Source organism: Tauraco erythrolophus, chromosome 2 (assembly GCF_009769465.1).
Source record: "Tauraco erythrolophus isolate bTauEry1 chromosome 2, bTauEry1.pri, whole genome shotgun sequence".
In the NCBI taxonomy this organism is placed as follows: Eukaryota; Metazoa; Chordata; class Aves; order Musophagiformes; family Musophagidae; genus Tauraco; species Tauraco erythrolophus.
The window spans coordinates 114,035,273-114,048,566 of NC_141466.1; the positions used below are offsets into that span (position 1 = coordinate 114,035,273).

The window sequence follows — 13,294 nt, forward strand, 5'->3', positions numbered from 1 at the left end:
GACATTCGGAACAGACTTAGCATAGCAAAGCAAAAACAACAGTTCACTGCAATGACAGAGTTAATCCTGACACCTTACTAGCCTTTGGTGCCAATATCAATTACTTCACTGCTGCTCATTTCAGCAGACCCATCCAACTAATGTGCTTAGCCCACAGTCCAAATCAGTTGCTCAAATGCCAACTTCTCCTCTACTTGACTGCTGAAGTCTCAAGTCTCCCTTCTTATGTGCTTCTGCAATGCAGCTACAGGTCTACACTACAAACTGCTCAAGCATATTGAGCATTAAACATGTGTGTGGCAGTTTATCCCAATATTTGTTACAAAGCCAAATGGCACAGTAAGCACAGCATCCCTTATTATTTTCTAAGCCTCTGACAGCCTCTCTGAAGGTACAGTTTGGCAAATTTCAGGGAAGGACAGTCACCCTTGCACGACTTTTGAGCAGAACCCTTGCAGCACATCCTGACTTACTCTTACCCTGACTTACGCCAAATTCAGGGTGGGTCAGTGGTATGCATGGGACACTTCCTTTCAGCTCATGAAGCAGTTAAATGCCATCACTGAGGTGAAGTCAGGTCTGTGTTTGTGCGTGTGGGTGCACAAAACTTCCCACCTGCTGGTCCTGTGCTGAAAACTAAGACCATTGTGTCTATGTGGCTTGCAGAAGAGAGCTAAAACTGGTCTAAGCCCTCAGTGCGGAATGGTGTCAGGCCCCTGACCTGGTGATAAGCTCTGGATTGTTACATGAGGAATGTATGACTGTCAGGTTATGGAAGTTACTAATAGTGTTGCTTGTTGCCAATAGATGGCTGGCATTTCCTCTTCCGTTGCTTTCACCTAATCTTTAGTAGGTAGAAAGCAGAAGTAGAAAGATAAATGTAGAATTGCTGTGATGTTAAAAGTAGATTCAGGGGACAGGGAAAAAGGAGATGGAAGAAAGGCTGAGGATTTTTCATGATCGAGACTAATGCATTTAACAACCAGCATTGGTTCACTCCAGTGAGTCTTACCAGAAAGCGTAAGTTCCTATGTGAGGGGCTACAGGACCACCAGCATGAAGGCTTATGATAACTTTTGGGGGGTTCTTGCTTTCACCCTTGTTTTAACAGAGGTAATCACCTTCTAGTGCTTTAGGAACAACAAAAAGATTGTGCTTGTTCAGCAGGGCTATTTACTGACATCACGTCAGCAAACACATCTTCAGTTCCCAATGGGCAAGGCCAAACCAACTGGATCTAAAGGTAAAAAAAGCAAGGACATGGCCAGGATATACTGCAAATCACTGCTACTTATCTGGCTTGGTACACATTAATGAGGAGAATGCCTGCAGCAAGAATTCCAGCAATGCTATACAGAATTCTCTTGAAAGCTGACCACCCTCCCTTATTGGCATTTTATCATGTATTTTCTTACATCTTTCAAAGTCATTTCCAAGTCCTGTGCTCATCAGACTGTTACTGGAAGTGACTTCTCTTAATGGATGCAACTCTGAGATTAAGCAGCAGCTGTTTAGCCATTCCTCAAAAATGGAAACAATCCAGGAAGGGAAGGGAACAGCCCTCTGACCTCCTGCACTAAGGTGGTATATCCTACCTACAGGTTAGGTACCCCTAACATATGCAGGGATCCTCAAACTTTTCCTGCAGAAGTGGGTCATTGCTTAACAGAATCAGAACACTGCTGGTGTATGGCACCTCCCTGGTTGGTGATCAGAATACACCTTCCTGGCAGCTACAGTAACTTCTCTTTAGCTTGAAGCAGCTGAGAACAAGGAGGAGCTATTTCTTTCCCACCAAGGGCTCTGTAGCCTATCATATGAATGTTCTTGGCTCCATTCCCTGGGAAGCTCTTTACACTGAAACAACCATTTGCTAGGTTAGAAGCCACTTGGCCAAACTCAGGAAACTAAGCTAAGAGCTCCTGGATGGCAATGCAAAAATGTTAGCCCCTGATAGACATCACCACGGTGCTAGTCACTGCTATTGGCTTTCCTCAGCTCCCACTTTGTACTTTGCTTTTGATCTGAGAGAGTGTTTTTAAGAGTGATATACAGATGGGAATTCACTGGATCCACAGAAAGAAATCCTTGAGTTCTCCCCTTGCAAACACTAGAGAGAAAAGAAACAGGTAGCAGTAACAATTGTCAAATGCCACAGGTGAAGCTCTTTCGAGAAACACCTCTTACGTTCAATGCCAGGTCACAGCCTCGCCATAACAATAACATCCTTGTTTTTTTATGGGTTTGAGATGCACATGTAATATGATAGCTTTTGAGCAACAGGAGGAAAAAAAGCCTGGGGGGTATGTTTGTCATTTATAGACAAAGCCTCCAAGAAGCCTAAGCAAAAGTCCTGCATGTAATAGCAACACTCCTCCTCCAGCCAGGCTGATCAAAAGAATTTTATCACAGCTCTACTCACCTAATGTTTCAAAGCATTTATACATTTATTTCTTTTATAAGACTTAACAACAAAATAACAAAACAAAACAACAAAAGCACTCTCATATAGAAGTAGCTACAAGAGAATGTTAATTGACTTAATGTGCAACAAGTGGTGTGATGAAATCAGAGAGATGAAAACTTGCACCGCCTAGTATTGTGGCATCTATTTTAAGGAAGGCTTCCCTGGGAGATTCGGGTACATTTGTGCAGCAGGGTGTCTGCAGCACAAGAATCTCATTGTACACAGGACAAACACAAGGGGATTTATTGACACTTGTCTGATGGGAGGAAGGCACTTCAGCTAGGCAGTGACACAGGCTGCCTCTGCTAACACAAGCAAACTAGAGAATCCATGCAATTGTCACATTTGTAGGGATTTCTGGGAGAGAAGAGCAAACGATAGCTGTGGAGGACACTGACCAACGGTGAGCAATTTCCCCTGCCACTGCAGCCTGCCTTACTCTGAGCTGCTCAACACCTTCAAGGGCCTGGGGGAGGAACCTTCAGCCAGGCTGAAAAAGCCTGCAGAGTGCATGTGAATGTTTTTGTGGCCCAACTGCTTTTTGGAGAAGTGTCTGGAGTTGGTACATGGCTGGGAGCATCATGCTGTTTGCCCCATTTCAGACCTGTTCCTGCTCCTTTTGAGGAGGGACAAGGGCAGGAAAGCTCCATTGGTGCCAGAATGGCTTGGGGTACCCTTTCCCAGGTGGGTTTGGAGCAGCGTAGGAGCCAGGGGAGGAGATCCCAGGCTCTCGGGGCAGGAGTGCCACAGGATGTGGGGGAAGGGGCCGTCTGCTCGTGATGAGTCATGCAGGAGCCATGCAGGATGCTGTGTGTGTGGCAGCAGAGGTGATGCAGAGTGGGAAAGGGAAGAAGGGCAGAGCAGGAGGAAACTGTGACAACTGCCTGGTGCAGGCAGAGATGAAAGGTTCAGGGCCACACAGGGAGGTCACAGCAGAGCTCTGCGCATAGACTGTGACAAACAGTCTGGAGAGGCCAGGATGTGCAAATGATTAGCTGTAGGAGGAAGGGGTGGCTACACCAGAAAAGCAAGCCATGTTGACAGTTAGTAGGGCTCCGGCAGGCTTGTTTATTTTATTAGCAGGATGGCTGGACAGAAGCCAGGATTATTTTTAGAAGAGACCACGGAATCTAAGTTAATTAGTAGAGTAATGTTCTGTCCCGCACTCCCCACCCTCTTACAGGAAACATAAAAGGCAATAACGTTGCAGAGGCAGGCTCCAGTGACATCCTGCTGTCGCTGTCTGATACTCCCAGGTAGAGGTGTTGCCTTGCCCTCGCCATCACAGCCTTTCAGACCCTGGCCCCACAGAAAACCCTCAGCCAAATGTATGCTGAGGAGGAAAATGGGAGTGAGCCAGAAGAGAAGCTACAGCAGGAAGCAGGAATGGAAAAGCTGCAGTTAAGTGACGCTACATCTTTCCCATAGCAAAATAAGGCTCAGTTCTCTGGGTTCCTGAAAGCAGGGGGAGAGATCAGCCTGGTTGCACTGAAAGCATGCCAGTGCTCTGATCTCACTTCACTGGCTTTGACCCACACAATTCACCTCCCTCCTCCCTGCCTCAGCCTCTAGGAATGTTTCTCACTGCTGACCTTGACTGCCTTCTTTCTGCCACCTGCTCCTGACAAGAGAGCAGCCTCACTGCAAGATGCTGCAGCTTAGGTGCTTCAGAGCCTTGCATTTCTTCCTTGTTTCACCTCAGATCGCCCAAGAACAAGATGGATGTTGGCAGATAAACCCACCTCAGGTAGACAATTAAGGTCCTTTGTCCTTTTTAATGGGGTACTGGGATCCAGGTGAACTGGGACTGAGTTCATTCCACAGGAGTGTTTAGTGGCATTAAGTCATCTCCTAAATTGCATGGCAGTACAAGGAGGATGCAATGTAAGAGTGAAGTAGATACATGGGGATAACACTAATTATCCTCCATCCTGACAAGATTATGTGAGAGATGTCCAGAAGCTGTTTCTTGCTTCACTCTAAAGCCAAGACATAATGGTTGTTTCCTCTCCCACTTCCTCCCCCAGTCTCCTTTAACTCCTCCCTGGTCTCAGTTTTAGCTCCCACTGGCCTTCCCACAATAACTCTGGATGATAATCTGGTGCTTATCCCAGCACTCTAATGACCAGTGCCTGTGAGCTCACACTGGAAGCCTACCTTGAGCAACACTCAGTTTTCTAGCATTTCCTGCCTTTGGTTGGGAACATACTGGAGTACCAGACCCTCACATTCCTCCTACGATAAGAGGCCCCAGACTCTCCAAGAGTTCTCAGCTTTCACATTGTTACATGCTATTTTATGTAGAGAAAACTCTGCCTTCATGGAGGGCTGCCTCAGGTGCCTTTTGCACTCCTGGTTGTTTCTGCTTGACCATAGTCTCTGGATAGGTTCCTCCCAGCCCTGTGCACAGAGAGGCTGGGAGAAGAGGACATAGGCATGAATGAAATGCCGTAGTTAAAGACAGGATTAGATCACAGAGCAAAGGGGTTGCTGCTGTCTCACAGAAGCGAAGACTCAATCTTCTCCTTTTGCCTAGAACATGCTTTAGGCACCCAAACTTCTTCCAAAAGGAGCTCAGGCTTACAGAAAGAGGACTTCACTGAACAGAGAGGGGCAAAGGCAGGAAGTCTCATCTACAACAGCATGCAGGTGAGACTGCAGGGAAAAGCTGATGCTGGCGATCCAGACAGAAGCATTAGGAAGAGATGCTCTAGTTACGCAGTCAGCAGCCTCAGGAATGGATATTCAGCAACCTCTTCATGTTCAGGGAAAGTTCTCCTCCGAGCATCAGGGGGCACCCAGAGGGCAGAAAAAGCCTTTCAAATAGGTTTGGTACCACATCACAGAACAAAGATCTGGGGTGAAACCAGACAGCTATGCTATCCAATCTAGCCTCTCTAATTTTCAGAGGAGAAAGTCCCTTTCCAATCATGTGCCAAATGCTTCTTAGGGTCATTCATGCCCCTTAACCATCTACCTGACCTGCTCAAAAAAGCCTTTTTACCTCTTAAACTTTGTTTGCCAGGTGTATGACAAGGTAGCAGAAGTGCATTCTGTTCTTGGCTCCTGGCTTGGGCATTAAGTGGCAGGAATATTACAGCATAGAAAAAAAAACCACACCTCCTGCATTTCTCAAGGTCACTCCTTAAGAGGTACAGACAATTTGAGTCACCTCTCTCTACTCTCCACAGCTCCCTCCTCCACCAAGAAATACTGGTAGAACAAAGGGCTGGCTGCTCGTGGCTCACATCCAGATTTACACTGGGGTAATTCCACAGATTTCAACACAGCCACACCAGAAAAAGGCTGGAATTTAACACTAAGCTTATGAATCACATAGGAAACAGACAGCACAGCTTCAGCTATGATCCCAAGAGAAAGGCTGCTGCTAGTTGAACTAGCAGTGAGGTTGAACAGGGATCCCTGCAACCAAGTCCAGCTAGAAAAGTTTAACCCTCTCTTTGACAGTGTCCCATCAAACCTGCTGCTGGCAGCTGCCCTTTCTTTATAGTTAGGAGCAAACTTGCTGCTCCCAGCATTTCAGCAGAGCAGGTCACAGTTAAACAGGGCTTACTTTTGGAGCCCTGAAGATGGGCAGGTCTCTCTTGTGCACACACCCCTCCGAGCACACATGCTTCTCAAACTAGGCTCTGAACATCGCCTCTGGGCACAGTGCAGAGAAGCGCAGACACAGGCGTGAGACACAGACCATTACAAACCCAAGCACGCACTTTAAGGTTCCCTAGGCCATAGGTTGCCCCACCACCCAAAAGCTACATCAAGTTGAAAAGAATGGCTATTAGAGGGGCTACACCGACCCGAGCAGTCACGGGGATACCCTGTGCGAGGCTTCCCGCAGCTTTTGCACTTTGAACGGACTAGAAAGCCCCTGAGTGACTCAGGTCTCCATACTAATGCCCTGCCCTACTTTTTGCCACGTCGGTGTTTCATGGGACATCGCACCCACTCTGTCCTTAGGAAGGAACGCTCTCAGAGTTTAGGTGGAGGTAGCTTTTCAATGGAAAGCTGTTGATGAGCACCAAGGATGCGGAGGGGCAGAAAAAAAAGAAAGATCCCAGCATAGCATAGGTAGCAGAAACCCCTTCTGCCCCACCATGGCCCACGGGCGTCGAGGGTATGGGCACACCCGGGACGGAGGGAGGTAGGCGGCCAGGCTTTACCTGATGAAGGTGGTCTTCCCTGTGGAGTACTGCCCCACAAGGAGAACCATGGGCTTATTGTCGAAGTCAGCATCCTCCAGGGCCGGCGAGTGGAACTCGTGGAACTTGTAGTGTTCTTCCAGGGGGAGCAGCTTGGTTTTGTAGAGCTTTTTCAGGCCCTCGCTGACTGTCTGAAACACCTCGGGGTCCTTCCTCCGGCGGTCGTCGGTGCCCAGCCAGCTGAACATCTTGGGGCCGCCTGAAGCCAGCTCCGCAGCGACCAGCGAGGCCGGGGCGGCGGGCAGGGGAGGCTCTGCTGGCTGCCGGCGCGGGCTATCCCCGCATGCCCTCTCAGGCCGGGCGGCGGAGCCCGGGGGGCGGCCTGGCAGGCCTCGCTCCCGTGCGGCGCCCACCCGCGAGGGGCGCCTTCCGTTACGCGACCCGCACCGGCGGTCTCAGTCAGAAAACGGTCCCCGCGGGAGGCTAAAAAAGCCGCTTCGCTTCGGCTGAGCGGCGCCGCTGGACACCGCCTCCCTTCACGCCGCCGCCTGCCGGCGTGGGCATGCCGCGGAGGCAGAGCGGGAGGGGCGGGCGGTGACGGCGGCGCCGGCAGCCTGCGAGCGCGGCGGGCGGCGTTTAAGGCCGGCCCTTCAGGAAGTGGGCCGGCAGCCGGAAGTCGACGGCTCCTGGCAGGCGCCGCCCGTTCTCCCCGGCGGGTGAAGCCACGCCGGGCGGCGCCATGTTGAGGCGGGGCGCGGCGGGGCACAGCGCCCCCTGGGGGCCGCTGCGGGGATTTGCAGCCCGGCCGCCATTTTAATTCTCCCCAAGGTAAACCCCCGCTTGTGGAAATCTGACAGGGCGTCGGCTGTTTCTGAACGCTGCCACCCCTAGCTGAGTCCCCCAGCCCTTCCTCAAGCCAATGGCTCAGCTACGCTGCTGCTGCCCCTCGCTTCTCGGGGGCTCACAGGGACTAGGCTGGCTGTGCCCAGAAGAGTTCATCATTTAAGCAGATGAGACGGGCAAATGAGCTGCTCTCTCCACTCCTTTGTTCCTCCAGGAATTATTGCTGACAGGACAGCTGCTGGCCGAAGGCTGCAGCGCTCAGGCCAAAGCCTGTGTGGGTTTTCCAGCAGCAGCCGGTGGCTCAGCACGTCCCCAGAGCCGGCCGTCAGCCACAGTGCCCCCCTGCCAGGCTCTCCTCATCACTGCTGAGCAGCTGGGGCAGAGCAGGGAATTCTTCCTAAAACATCTCCAAACGGCTTTTTCACTTGGGTTGATCCAGCGGGTCTGGGAAATGTGGCAAGAGGCAGCTTTGGACGCAGTCCCACTGTGTGGCAGGCTCCTGCCCTTTCCCAGCAGTTGGCAGGCGGGAGGAGCCCGGGCCTGGCGGACACGGTAAAAGCAGTTGTTTTTCACCAGGGCTGGGGGGGGGGACACCCCCACATGCGTGTGGCCCCGTGTGCCTGGACAACAATTCACGTCCCTGTCTATGAATCTGGTGGCAGGAGCAACCGTTTTCCTGGCTGTCCCGGTTGTGTGATCCCATGCACTTGTACGCTCTGCGGCACGGCCTGACTCGTGAGGTGCGAACGATGACTCCAGGGACCAGTTTTCTTTTTCTGGAAAAAAATAGCAAGCTGACTGTATTTTCTGAAGGTCAGGCTTCTCTGTTTGCTGCCAATGCCTAAAGCTAGTCTGAAAATGGAATTAATGTTTCAAAACCTCTTTAAGACTAATTCCCCTCCTTTCTTTAGTTTTATAAATAGAGACTTTTGGCTTTAAGAATTCAATGACTCCTCTCCAGTGAAAACTCCTGAAAACGAAGGGCCCCATAGAAATCAACACGTTTTGGCAAGAATTCCTCATTTTGTAGGAAAAAAAATCGCTTTCATCTTCTAGATAGTTCTGCCATTTAAGGGCTGCACTTCTTCGATGCTGCTCTGATATTTCTACAGCTATATATGGAGTGTCTTTGGTGATTGCTTGCGTTATCCTCAGAGCTGAGTAAAGGTCAGGCCGGGAAGCCTTTGATTGTAAATCTCCCCAGGCCACCTTGATGCCCTTCCTGAATGCAATCAATGGGGAAGGAAAGCAAGGTTTCTGCTGTTCAGACTGCAGGACCTGACTGCTACAGGTATGGCGGAGGCACGCTTGTCCCACATTTACAAGACAAGAGTATACATTAATCATTAAGTTGTGTTAATCATAAATATGTATACCCGATGGCCAAATGGGTAAAAAAATGTATCCTCACAATTTTTGAAGAGAGTCTCTTTCCTTTGGATTCTTTATCACTGAGGCAGATCCTATCCAAACTTCACAGTTTTTATAGAGTTTCTTTAGGTGACTCACAAACATTGCACAGTGTTATTTATTTTTCACTGTTTTATTAGTCATTTTTCTCTGGAAGGCAGACTCTCTCAAGGACTCTCCTTATCTTGAAGTATAGAGCTTGTCAAAAACAAAGGGAAGTAAAATTAGTAAAGGAAGTTTAGAATATAATTAGGTTTTTCTTTTTGCCAGAATCTCAAATGAAAATTTTAATCTATTTTCATTGTTTATTCCTTTTCATTTCTTAAACAGGGATGTTTTAATGGATGGTTTTCTGTTGGACAGACTGGTCTCACAATGCAATCTTTAGGCATTTTTAAAAAAAAAAAATTACATTTTTTAAATTTGGAAGCAGAAAAAGAACAAAACCAATTTTTTTTTCTTTCCCCCAAATGATGATTTAAAATGTCACTGCTGGAAGAAGGGCTGTTTTTCTTGAAAGTTTCTGAGCTCTTCAAATGCAAGAGCTCTCTCTGGATTGCCCTGCACAGAAACTCCTGTACTGCAGTGCTCAGGACATACCCATATCTGATACTGGTGGGGATCTGCTACCGCCCTCTAGTACAGAATTTGTCTTTTTCTCTCAAGCCATGATGGATTAAACTTTTAGATCCGTAGTTTTTCAGTCACGTCCCTGCTGTTGGTAACATGGCTGGCAGTCACTTAGCTGGATGCTTGCCTTGCCCTGGAGAGAGAGAGACTTTGACGGAGAAGATTAACTTCCACTTTTCTGGAAGTGAATGGGGCTGGACTAAGTCACATAGTATTTGCATTCAAAATGCAACCTGATGTTTATAGGTGAAACATAACGTTGTATAACTGAAACTCGTTTCACGTGAAATCAAGTCATGATGACGTGTGTGTTTGCTTATCTGCTGCCTTAGGTTGGACAGGTTTACTTCCTACAAAAGATCATTTGAGGATGGGGACATTAGCAAGTCACCACATTTGAGAAGAGGCGGTGACTCAGTCAGTACCGTAACACTTTGACAGTTCGAAGAAGCTTGTGGGAGCAGTGTAGTTCAGTAAAATTAACTTCCTGCCAGTGCAGTTACTGTCACTGTTTGTTCATTACCAAGTCAGAAACCCAAATAGACAGTGTCAGAAGTTCAGGTGGTGATGGGTTCAACAGGGAATAGCCAGGTTTGTAGGAAAGTGATGAGGGGAGCGGAAGGTGCAGTAGGCCCCCAAAATTAAAACAAATACACTAATTTGATAAATGGGAGAGTTTCCTCCGGTTCAGCTAGATCAAGCTTCTTGACCTCCTGCTGTTGCCATGCAGCCTAAGAATAAAATAATCTCTAGCATAGTCTGTCCCTTTCCTCACACATTGCTTTGCTTTTACAACTCTGCTTTCTTCTCCTGCCCTCACTGCTCCTCCATATTCACCTGAAATATTTCCCATTAGGTTTCTCCTACCATTGTCTCAGATGGCTTGATGTGTTCATGCTGTCCTTTTCCCTGCCCTTGCCCTGCTGCTCTTACCCCTCATTGTCTGGGGCAGAACACTGTGCTGGTACCCAGAAGTGCCACCAGAAATGGAGAACATCAGGTTGGATAATGTATACAGAGTGAGTGCATGCAGAGAGTTCATTCCTTAAACTTGTATGGCAAAGTAAGCATGTTGTGTTGTACAAGGGGGACCTAACCCATGCGATGTCTGTAATAGTGCCGGAAAGGAAAATCCTCTGAGCCCTTCGCCATCCTTGTAATGCAGAAGCTTGGAGATTTCTCCTATAACTCCTAGATGGTTTTAACTGGCTCTATCATAAGACGTATACTTCCCTCAATCTTGTGTAAATGGTCTTTTTAGAAATTGTTCTGATTTAGTGATTGACAAAGTGGAGAGACTGTCATGGCCCCATCTGTTCTGAGAAAATGTGGGGGTTTTGAGGGTATTTCCTCTCTGAACTTCTTCTTACCTGAAAGCAGAAATCCGGTTAAAATGTATTAAGACACAGTTGAACGCATCTTCCTGTTCTACCTCGTCATGATATATGGAGAGACGCAGAGTTTTGTGCTTTGAATAATCAAGTAGCTAACTAAACAAGGAAGCTGCTGTCCACTGAAGCGATGGGTGAGTCAAACAGCAACTGCATGATGGGCTGACCTGTTCTTTCATGTCTTCTGTGGAATATTTTACATTGGGCTTTTCAGAAATGTTCTGGCATTACTCAATATGTTTTTTTTTCCCCACCTCCTGCTTTTATCACAGTGCTTGATAGGTGAGGACTAGCTCTCAGGGTTACGTAGGCAAAACTTATATATACACGCACGCACGCATGCATACAGACACACATATAGGTAGAGATAACATATATACTACTTATAAGCAGCAGGCATCACTGCCAGTGGAACAATCATCCTTTGCTGTGAGGACACACCTGGAGAAGGTAAGACATCAAACGCCAAGTACTGTAAAGAGGGATTCGGTTCTGGCATTCAGCAGGCATCTGTGGCCAGCACAGAGGTAGGATTTTCTAGGGGTTTGAAAGGCATAAAACTCTGTCACCACTCTTGGAGGCACGGTGCTGAGATGAAGCTGTCCTCTAGGATCCAATGGGTGTATTAGTTACACGACGCTGCTGGCTGTGCTGAATGCAGCAGCTGCTGCTTTTCTCTGGAAGTGTTGAAAGGAAAGGCAAAAGGTTCATAGCAGCAAACATGAGAAGAATGAGTGTGATGTAAAGCAACTAGATGAGCTGCGTCAGCTGCCCTGCATGTCACAGCTCCAGAGCTTCTGCTTGCCAACTGATTGGGAACACGGGCTGGTGTTTTAGCTAACCCAGATTTTGTGCACCCTTATTCTCTCAGTGTAAGGGCGGTTTAACTGATACTTGATCAGAAAGTATTCTGCAGAAATCAAAAGTTTCATTTGACTGTAATAGGAGTTGTGAGCAGTTAGAAACTCTAATTAAGATGTTTATGAGTAGGATTTTGTAACCTTAAGTGCTAAAGGACAGATCTCGAGTAAATGAGATTTTCTTATTTCTACTGGTTTCAATGTTGCTTATGCAATTTACACAGCAAAGAATATGTATTTTAAATTCTCAGCCGGAATGAATCTTTGCTCTGAGAGATATTGTTTGAAGTTCTGAAAGCCATCCAGGAATTTTTTCTACAGACTTTTTGTTAACATCAGTGGGAGGCTCTGGGGCAGGTTCACTGCTCGGCCTTGAAAATCTCAGCACCAGAAGGTGTTCATCAACTTTTGAGTCAATAATCTACGCAGAGGAAATTCAGGGCAAAGTCCTCCACCTGTCTGTACGTTCATTCATTTTTTGAGAAAACACAGTTCAGTGCTTCTTTTCAGGGTATTTCTATTTGCTAAAAAGCCCACAGGAAGAGTGGGAGTCAGCTTTGAGTTTTTATTTCTGAAATACACTACTATGTTTCATCAAAGACTTGGGGTTGTACCTGCAAATGCTATTTTCATACTGTGTTTAGAGACTAATAAAGATTAAGAAAGCCTCATACAATCGCATTTCCATGTTGACTACTGACTGCTAATTTCTGTAGCTAATGTTCTGCTGTATTACAAGAATGGTTGTGAAAAACGGCCCTGCGTCATTTGTTCTGCTCACACTAAAATTAATTATTTTGCATGCAAACATTTGCTCTATTCCACATAATCAGGAGTGTCTCCTCAGCCCAGATACAGATTGTCTTTGTTAAATCAGAGCTAGGCTGAGCTCTGTCAGCTCCAGGTTTAGCCCTCAAATTGCCCACTGCTCCTGTGTTGCCTGGGATAAGTCCTCTCGTAGAGAGAGTAAGAGGCTCTCAGAGAGTTCTTTCATGGTCCGATTACTTTTATTAAAAGTGAAGGATTTTCTGTGGATTCTTCAGATTCTCATATCAAGGCTTAGGGATGAGGCCACTTCATGGCATGTAAGATGTTGAGAAAGATCAGGGGAGATCGCAGGATGCCAAATGTGGTGGAAGGACTTACATCAGGTGGCAAACATACTAACTAGGGGAACGTACAAAGGATAGAGAACCAAATCCAGCCAACCTACTGGTTCACAGCTTCCATCTAAAGCTTTTAACCTCTGTCTGCTACGCTTGGCTGCTTTCCCTTAGAAATTATAATTGCTGGAAGAGATGTGCACAGACTCTGCTCCACCCGTGCCGGAGGACACGGTGGGACACTGATTCAGCCTGGCTCAGTAACATTGCTGAGTGGAGTACAAGTGATTTCCAGGGATACTTTGGCTAGTTGTATAAAACTGTATCTGATGCCTGCTCGTACACAGAACTGTGGCCAGGCAGGCAGAAGGTTAAAACATGAAGTGGAACACCTTGTAGCTATCTAAGCAGTGACTGTTCATGACACACA

The 13,294-nt window shown here is 47.4% G+C and overlaps 1 protein-coding gene across 1 annotated transcript in view; it reads right to left on the bottom strand.

Moving 5' to 3' along the window:
* EHD3 (EH domain containing 3) overlaps positions 1-6,905 on the bottom strand; it is a 28,377-nt gene extending 21,472 nt beyond the window's left edge. Inside the window, exon 1 of the mRNA XM_009989882.2 lies at positions 6,649-6,905. Within this exon, the coding sequence (XP_009988184.2) occupies positions 6,649-6,875 (227 nt within the window). The 5' untranslated portion in view covers positions 6,876-6,905. The remainder of the gene's footprint in view (positions 1-6,648) is intronic.
* Positions 6,906-13,294: the final 6,389 nt, after the last annotated feature.